Source organism: Lissotriton vulgaris, chromosome 6 (assembly GCF_964263255.1).
Source record: "Lissotriton vulgaris chromosome 6, aLisVul1.2, whole genome shotgun sequence".
In the NCBI taxonomy this organism is placed as follows: domain Eukaryota; kingdom Metazoa; phylum Chordata; class Amphibia; order Caudata; family Salamandridae; genus Lissotriton; species Lissotriton vulgaris.
Genome location: NC_141694.1, coordinates 1,905,142,198 through 1,905,151,979, shown reverse-complemented (window position 1 = coordinate 1,905,151,979; position 9,782 = coordinate 1,905,142,198). Strand labels below are relative to the sequence as shown.

The following is a 9,782-nucleotide window of genomic DNA, read 5'->3' as shown; positions in this document are numbered from 1 at the left end:
TACTTTGCAGGGATGCGCCGGTAATTAAAAATCTGAACCTTAGTATGTAGCATTACGCAGTTCTTTAAACTACACTCATACATAATTTCACAGGCCAATGAAATGAACACAAAATCTAAAACAAATAAGCATAGTAGCAACACTACTGAGAAGAAGGAGAGCAGTGTACCTGAAATGCACAGAAGATTTTGAAATATAATTTACCTACAATGTAATGAGCAGCATTATTGCTCTTGGTAAAAAACCAAAATTTGCAATATAATAACACAGCAGGAGAAAACATAGTAGTAAAGAAATAGCTACTACTACTCACCAAGCCAGGGGATCTCAAGGCCAAGGAGGTCGAGCAGATCTCGCTCACGGGTCAGGACATCCGTCCAGCGGTGGGTGGCCTGGTTGTAGGTGCGCCAGACCCGAGAGTGGTGGTAAATGGCCTGGCACACCTTCTCCTACCGCTTCCGGCGCTCCCGGGCCCCGTACCCGGCACTGATCTTGCCGCCTCCCATGATGGTCCTGGGGAGGCAGCGCTGAACATAAAAAACGAGTTGGCCCACCTCCTCCGGGGTAAAGATCTCCCGTGGCATCACTAGCTCCCCCCTCAAACGCCCGCAGGGGAGTCGGGCACGGGGTGCGGGACCCTTCCCCTTCTCGGGATGCTTCCCGGCTCCCTTCACCATGGTCTGGGCGGAAAGGAATAAAGAAAATAGAATAGGGAAGAGAAGAAAAGAGTTTACAAAAGTAGTTTAAAATTAACCAAAAGTAGCAGTAAACACAAAAATATAGGGCTAGAAAAATAGAGGGATAGATAATAAGTAAAATAGATAAAAAAAAACTTCAAACAAGCAAAGGATGGCAGAGATTGACAGAGGATACAAAGACCATGCCCAGAACCATAGCAATGAATGAGAAACAAGATGGCCGCGCCCGTTCACGATCGCGCGGGTAAGTTCGCGCGAGATTTTCCTTGCGAACATGCGCGAAACTGTATTGGCAAGCCGCCGACTTTGCGAGATTACACTTCGCGCCCGGAAACGGAAATACGTCAGGCAAACAAGATGGCTGCGCCCTTGAACGACCGCAAGGGTAACTTCGCGCCTTGCGCTACGAGCGGCTCGCAAAAACGCACAAAACCTTGCCAACTAACACGCCACAAAAAAAACAAATTGCATATTCGCACAAATTTGCGGCTTCCGAATCCGATCTCGCGCGTGTTCGCGCCCCGCGAACCCCGCGAAATTGCAGAAAAACGAGTTTTTCAAAACTGAAAGCACTCGGCAGGGGCAAGAGTTCAAACTCATCATTAGTAACAATTCCCTGTAGTGCTTCCTGACTGGGGCCCCTCCAGAATTCAGTTGCTAGTTGCAACAATTGTATGACCCTCACAGCAGGCTCATAGAATAGCTACAAGTAGGCCACAAAGGTCCTGGGGAAAAAACATGCACTGCAACAGAAAGCAAAATTACAGATAAGGAAGCAGGTGCCAGACTGGAATTTTAAAACAGTGACACATTAATAAACTAACCCCAAATTAATTCATCTCAGTTGAAGCAGGGCTGGTGTGCTTGCTTTTCCTCCCCATAATCTACAGTAATGATGAACCAGGTCCAGAGGGTGGCATTGATGTAACAGAGGGTTGCAGTGGTGAAACAGAGGGTGCTGGGAACCTGTGATGATGAACCAGACGTAGAAACAACATAATCGCGACCGTTGCGCGCTGAAATGTAAGTTGGCAATTGCGAACTGGTACGAAACCCTCGCGAACTGGCAGAAATTCTTGCGAACACACAAAAAAAATCCGCAAATTCGCAAGAATTCGCGGATTTTGCGGATTGCGAGTTCGAAAATCCGCAAAATTCGCGAACGCGAGATTCGCAAAATTCGCCCATACTTATTGCTGGCCCTACTTGGACATGGTGCATACCTCTGCCAACTAGAGATCTGGTTTCTAACAGGTTCCATCTTGCATTATTTGTTAGGCCGTGTGATAATAGGAACCGTTCCCTGGATAAGAAGGGTGGCATCTTGTTGCTGTGAATTTAACATTGTAGTGTCTCTTGGGAGAAGATCTCACTCACTGAACAAGCAACAGTCTCTGGTCTCTTGGTTACTCCTTGAGTCCACACTCCTCAATAGAAGGGGATCGCAGAAGGATCGTATACCCTTACTCTGCCTATTGCATCTTTACATTGAAAGTGGAACCTAGAATTTCTTCAGCGCACTTGTCTATATGAACACTTAAATGTATCATTAAATGCCAATAGGTTTTTCTGATGGGCTTTGCATTTAAGCTTAATCATTGTTTCTTTTTCTTAATCTAACAGGTGAAATAAATGCAGTAATAAGTGAAAAAAGTAAAGCTATTAAACATCACTGGTGTGGGGAGTGATGTAAAAACAGTATGCCTCAAAAACTCTTCCCTTGAAGGCTAATGCCTCGCCGAAGTCTTTTTATACAGCAGAAAACCCAAACTGCCCAATGAGGTCTGTACTTGGCTCTTAGATATCAGCTGATAGACATTGGAGACACAACGCACTGGCATACTGAAGCAAGTCTAAGGTGCTCATTACGAAGGAAGAGATAACCTGATATCAGAAAGAACACAAAGGAGAAAAACCATATGAATTTCTAGAATGTGACAAAACATTTATTAGGCAAAAAAAGAGCAAGTGTGACATAAGAAACTTCATACTGGAGAAAAACCAGATTGATGGACTGACTGTGGAAACATGTTCTTTGCAATGAAAGACCTAATGCAGCATCATAGTGTCCACGTAGAGGAGAAACCATATAAATGTACAGAATGTAATAAATTGTTCAGATGGAAGGCGAGTCTAAAGCGGCATCAAATGATCCACACTGGGGAGAAACCGTATGAATGTACAGAATGTGACAAAGCATTTATAAGAAATGAAAAGCTAACACAACATCAGAAAATCCACACTGGGGAGAAACCGTACCAATGTACAGAATGTGACGTGGCATTCATTAGAAAGTCACATCTAATGAAACATCATAAAACCCACACTGGGGAGAAACTATATCAATGTACAGAATGTGACAAAGCATTTATAACAAATGGACAGTTAACACAACATCAGAAAACCCACACTGGGGAGAAACCATATAAATGTACAGAATGTGACAAAGCATTTATAAGAAAAGAAGAGCTAAAGCGACATCAGAAAACCCACACTGGAGAGAAACTGTATGCATGTACAGAATGTGACAAGGCATTTAAAACAAATGGAGAGCTAAAACAACATCAGAAAATCCACACTGGGGAGAAACCATATAAATGTACGGAATGTGACATGGCATTTATTTTCAGTGGAGTCCTAAAAAACCATCAGAAAACCCACACTGGAGAGAGATCATATCAATGTACAGAATGTGACAAATCATTCATTAGAAAGTCACAACTTATGGAACATCAGAGAGTCCACACTGGGGAGAAATCACATCAATGTACAGAATGTGACAAAGCATTTATAACAAATGGAGAGCTGAAGCGACATCAAAATATCCACACTGGGGAGAAACCGTATGAACGTACAGAATGTGGCAAGGCATTTATAAAATATAGACAGCTAAAGCAACATCAAAAGGTCCCCACTGGCGGGGAATCCGTATTACTGCACTGAATGTGACAAAGCATTTATAACAAAGGGAGACCTGAAGTGACATTAGAAAATCCACATTGGGGAGACACCATTCAACTGCACTGAATGTGAAAAGGCATTTATTATAATGTCATGTCTAAGGCAACTTCAGATAGTCCACACAGGGGAGAAACCCTATGTATGTACATAATAGTACATCCGAAATTCCACACTGGTTAGAAACGATAGGGCTGTACTGAATGCAACTTAGCAGTTTACAGAATGTGACAAGGCATTCATCACAAAGCAAAATGTAATACAAAATCAGGAAGTTCACACAGGAGAGAAAATGTATGTATTGAATACCACAAAGCATTCATAATAAATGGACAACTGAAGCGATGTCTGAAAATCTACATGGCAAAAAATCCTATGTATTTACAGAGTGTTATAAAGTCTTCCAAGGAAGTATAAGCTAATGCAGCATCAACAAATCCACACTAGGGAGAAACCCTATTAATAAATAGAATGTGGCAAGGGATCGATTAAAAAACAAAATGTAATATATCAGAATGTTCACACAGGAGAGAAACTCTATAAATGTATTGAATGTGACCATTAATTCATAAATGGAGAGCTAACGCAACATCAATAGTCTACCCTGAAGACTGCACTGATTAAAGCAAGGCATTTGTTAGCAAGGGAGAGTTAAACAACATCCAAGTCCCCACTGGGAAAAATCTATATGAATGTACGGGCTTGAATCGATCAATGGGTATTTATTAAGCGCAGCAAACCATCCGTGAGATTCTCAAACCGCCGGGGGAGGAGTTGCTGTCCAGAGGGGCCGATCAATTGAACAGCCAGATCTTGAGTTCTTTCCAGATTCATTGATGAGTCGGATCTCCATTGCAGGGGAAGCTCATTCCAGGCCTTTGCAGCCAGGTGGGAGAAAGAGCAGCCTCCGTGCCTGGTTTTTCAGACTCTGGGAGTGTGAGCGAGCAAGAGGGAGGTGGAACGCAGGTGTCTGGTGGGCTGGTTAAAGAATAAACTTTGGCTGATGTAGGACGATTCTTCGTTGTGGAGTGCCTTACAAGCATGGGTCGGTATCTTGCCTCTTTTCTGGACTGGGAGCCAGTAGAGTTTACTGAGGTGGGGAGTGATGTGGGTCTGCTTCAGGAGGTTGAGGATTAGCATTGCTGCTGAGTTCTGTATTGTCTGCAATTGTCCATGGAGGTTAGTGTTGATTCCTACATACAGTGTTTAGGTAGCCAAGCCAGTTGCTCACCAGGACTTGGGTGATCATTTGTCTGGTGCTGACGGGGAGCTGCAAGATCTAAAGATCTTGCAGTGCATGTGCCTTGTGAGTCATGGGCATGGTCTGTGAGGGAGGGAAAGAAACCAGGTTCTGCTGACCACCATGCGTCGCTCTAAGGAGATGCGTGGTTATTGAAGATGAGGACTTTCATCTTGTCTGTGTTCAGTTTTAGGCAGTTGCGCTTGATCCAGTCGGTGATGTTGGCCGGGCACCTATGTAAGTTGTCTTTCGAGCTGGTGAGGTGGGTGTAGAAGATGACTTTCAGCCTGTGCGATCTAATAATGTTGGCTAGGGGTATCATGTAAGTGTAGAAGAAGGTGGGGATGATGGAGGATCCTTGTGGGGCACCACAGATGATGCCCTTGGGCTCACGAGTAGGGCGGGAGTCTGATTTTCAGAGTTTTTCTGGTGAGGTAGGAGGAGATCCATTTAAGGGCATTTCCTTCGATTCCGATGTGAGCTTGTCGATCAGGATCTGATGCGGACCATGTCAAAGGCAGCCGAGAGGTCAAGGAGGATGGGGGCTGTATTCTGACTGAGGTCCAGGAGGGCTCTGATATCATCTGTGGCTGCTATCAGGGCAGTCTCTGTGCTTTGATTGGCATGGAAGCCTGACTGGGAGGAGTCCAGGAGGTTGTTGTGCTCCAGGTGTCTGTTGAGCTTACTGTTGATTGTCCTCTCGAAGACTATGTCCAGGAACGAGAGCATGGGTATCAGTCGGGAGTTCTTCAGCTGCTCTAGGTCTGCTGAATGTTTTTTTTTCGGAGGAGTTTCACTTCTACATGTTATCACTCTTCTGCGAAGGAGGCCAAGGTGATCGATCTGCTACGTGGGTTTGTGAGCTCTAAGCTGATCACCTTGCTCCTGAGGTTAAAGATATGTTGGGGGCATGGATCAGTGGGAACCCCAGACTGCATGGAGTTCATTATAGAGGTGGTGGCTTGTGCAATGAGGATATCTCAGGAAGCGGGCCGGAGGTCAGAGTTAGTGTCAGTGGGTGTGAGGAGGTCGAGGCTGTCACTGGTAGAGAGCTGAGGTTCAATGTCCCTGTAGATGATAGCGATCTTCTAATGGAAGTAGTCAGCAAACCTTTATCACATATTCTAAGAGGGAGTTATGATATCTCGGTGGCTGCAGGGTTGCTGAATTCCATAATGATGGTATAAAGCTAATTGCTGTGGTGAGATCTGAACTTTATCCAGCATGTGAGGGCTCTCTTCTTTAAGGAGGAGGTGGTAGTGGTTAATCGATGCCCTGAAGGTGGTGTAGTGCACTGGTTACTTATTGGTACGCCATCTTCTTTCTAGCCAACAACAGTTTCATTTAGAGGTCTGAAGTTCCGGGGTAAAGAAGTTGACACTCTTTGCCGATCCTCTAATCTTGGTCAGCTCCGTGGGGGTGACATACTCGGTGATCCAGTCTGTGAAGTTCCTTTTTAAGGTCTGGAGCTGTGTCCAGTCAGTTGGCATGGAGAGTGTTTCAGTTCTCGTCTGAGACAGTTTTCCAGTTGTGCTGGGTTGTTTGGCTTTGGTTTCCGTAGTATTGTGCCCTGTGATGGTGAAGTGGACAATGGAGTGGTTGGTCCAGGTGAGTTCTGTGAGATGGTGGTACTTGATTGTTGCTCTGGAGATGAGGATGGAGTCAAGCGTGTGCCCAACGATGTGTGTTGGGTCGATGACGAGTTGGATGAGGCCAATGTTGTTCATGCTTTCTACTAGGTTGGCTGTGCTGACGTCGCCAAGGTCTTCCATGTGGAAGCTGAGATCTGCTATGAATATGTTGTGTGCGGAGGCAATGGCGAGTTAGGTGATGAAGTAAGGGCTGGCTTTGCAGCACTCTGGGCGAGTTCCTTGAGAATGTTACAAAGTGTTCTTAATGAAATAACTGTATGAATCTACTGAAAGTGACAAGGCATTTATTAGAAAGGCCCCACAGAGCCAATGTACCATAGGAAAGACCACCCTGGGGAGGAACCATATAAAGGGCTACAGGTATGCCTAGATGTGGGTCCCGGGATCACTGTGCACTGGATTCAAGATGACTGATGAGGAGTGATACCCCGAAACCGGTCCCAGTTTCTGGTCCAGGGAGGACCTGACTTGAAAGTTCAAGATGGACTGTACCCATGTCGAGCAGGGCCAATGATTTGAATATGGTTAAGTCTTAACTGGTGTGGCATGGTGAGCAAAAGACCAATGGATTTTACCCAGATCACTTGACTGGGGGTGAATGTTTGAAATATTCCGAATTCCGTCTATCATTTGTGTGTCTTTTGGTTAGGTATACAAACACAATACAAATTTTAAACCATCAACACAAGACAAAAGACCTTTTATCAATTTTATCAACTCAATGCCCGCATACGTAGATTGAGGTGGTCTACGATGTCACTTCTGGGTGTGGTGACGAGATAACACATCCAGTGATGTGTCCTGTTTACAAAGCCGACTCATTGTCACTAAGGAGCATGACAAAGCCCTGTTCCTGTTCCAAAGTCTACTATGATAAACTGTAATGACAAATTCAACAGCGCTGTACCATACTCCTCTCCAACTGGGCTCCCACCAAGTAACAATGATAAAAAACATAAAACTAATGAACTGTATGGGCCCATTTGGTGACCGAAGAACTGCAGCAGGAAGAATACGAAGTTAAATCCTCAGTCCTTGAATGGACAGAAGGAGCAATTGATGGGTCAGTGTTTCACCATCTTGAAGACATTGATACTTGAATAAAGGCTATAAAAAAACTGGTCGCTTCGCTTTACTTCATTATGAAAAGGCTAACTGTTAATTCCACAGTGATCAAGGCTTCAATTGAGCAGGATTCATAAAGCGCGGCTAATCGCCCAATAGGTTATCCAGGCGCTTGCAGGTCCTGTAGGTTTATTCGAACACCCAGGTCTTGAGAGCTGTTGGATGTGGCCCTTTTTGAAGGGTTATCCACAAACGTTTTGCTTCTTCCTATTTTTTCCTAACCTGTTGTTCTTGGCTTTAGGACTCTGGGCACTTTGCCACTGCTAATCCGTGCATAAGTGCATATGCTCTCTGTGTAAATTGTTATTATGATTGGTTTTCCCTGATTGGCATATTTTGATGTACTGGTCAGTACCTAGTAGAATGCACTGGGTGTGCCGGTGCTGGTAAATCAAATACTACTAGAGGGCCTGCAGCACTGATTGTGCCACCCACATGAGTAGCTCTAAAAAGATGTCTCAGGCCTGCCACTGCAGTGCCTGTGCGCAGTCTGCTAACTGCCATGTCGCCTTGGCAAGTGCACACACTTGTCAGGCCCTAACCTTCCCTTTTCTTACATATAGGACACTCTTATGGTAGGCCCAAGGTACCCCTCTGGGCAAGGTGTAGTGTATGTGAAAGGTAGGACATGTACTGATGTGTGTAACATGTCCTGATAGTGAAATACTGGCAATTTCGTTTTTCACGATTGAAAGGCTATCTTGCCCCATAGGACAGAATGGAGAATGCTTTGTAACATTTTACAAGCATATCTTCCCATAGGGATAAGATAGAAAAATAAAGTTTTAGGCTCTCTGAACTCAGAATTTAATAATACATCTTTTACTAAAGATGGTTTTTAAATTGTGCGTTTGAAAATGCCACTTTTAGAAAGTATTAAGAAAGAAAGAAGATCCCCTAGTAACTACTTTAGAATGCTGCTATTTATTTAAGCAGACTTAGTGCCTTGACCACACTATTCATATGCAAAATGTGACTTTTATCACATATATTTATTATGTACTTAAATGCTTTTTTACAATTACATATATCTGAGCGATTTTTTTTAATCTAATCACAATAGGGAGGTGGAAAGACTGATCCATTCAGTTTCCTGGGTAAATATGCTAATCAAATGGAGAAGGATCACTTGTCCTGCACAACCTTTGGTATGCAGGAGGAATGTGGGGTGTCCCAAGTAAAAGACCCTCATGCACGGGATGGGTATGGTGGTAAACTGAGCGGTATATCTTGGTTTTCCGCTTTTTTAATCACGTGTGTGCATAATCATCAGGTCAGTCAGGTTATGCAGCCTCCACCAGGAGGTTCTTACCCAAGGTTGGTACAGTAGTGAGCCAGTGACGGGGGAAGGGGGAAAAAATTAAAAGTCCCGAGAAGTCAAATAATGATTTTATTAGTTCTGTATTCGGGACTGGTAAACTCTGTAATAGTGCATCTTGTGGAACTTGTTATGAGTAGTAGATGTAATTAGAGTATTAAGGTCATAAAAAGTGAGCTAAAATATGGTCGACATGTTTCTGCCTCAATTGCCTTGACTAGGACTTACGGGCATTCATCAGGACCCATAGGTGAATAAGGTGAGGAAAATATAAATATACAAAGGTGCTCTTGAAAATGGTGATAAGAAATAGGGATTTTTTTAAACCTGTTTCTCTGTTAAGGAGGTCACAGTGTACCTGTAAAAAATAAACAAAGTTGCGTATTGACAAACAAAGGGCGGGGTACAAGGGACACACATTGAGCAGAAACCTGCTTTGTCCGTCTATTCCTTATTAGACTCATTCACAACTAAAAAATGGCAATACTTCATAGATCAGCTAGTATATGGCAATGTCAACTCTTTCATTACTGTTCCAAACTCATGCAGGGGACTGTAGCATACCTGTGGTTGAAAAAAATGCATGTATTAACCAGTGTTTCACTTGTGTTACGAGCGTTCATAGAATTATGCAGATAACAGTGAACATGCGCTATGTCCTAAGGATACCAACACAACTCATTCCGTAAAGTGAATATATCTAGGAGGTTCTCTTTTGGTTTATATCACGTGTATTTTATCCTTAGCGAGTCCCGGCCTGATCTTAAGCTACGATCGGGGAACTCAGTTAC

General features: G+C 43.8%; 1 protein-coding gene across 1 annotated transcript; it reads left to right on the top strand.

The window, feature by feature from the left end:
* The first annotated feature begins 2,327 nt into the window (after positions 1-2,327).
* Positions 2,328-3,676, top strand: LOC147709869 (uncharacterized). The gene has a single exon (XM_086928320.1). It carries the CDS (start codon positions 2,727-2,729, stop codon positions 3,639-3,641), a length of 915 nt encoding a protein of 304 aa, XP_086784446.1. The 5' UTR covers positions 2,328-2,726; the 3' UTR covers positions 3,642-3,676.
* Positions 3,677-9,782: the final 6,106 nt, after the last annotated feature.

Coding starts and splice junctions, on each gene's coding strand:
- LOC147709869 (XM_086928320.1), top strand. CDS start 2,727: ATGTTCTTTGCAATGAAAGACCTAATGCAGCATCATAGTGTCCACGTA.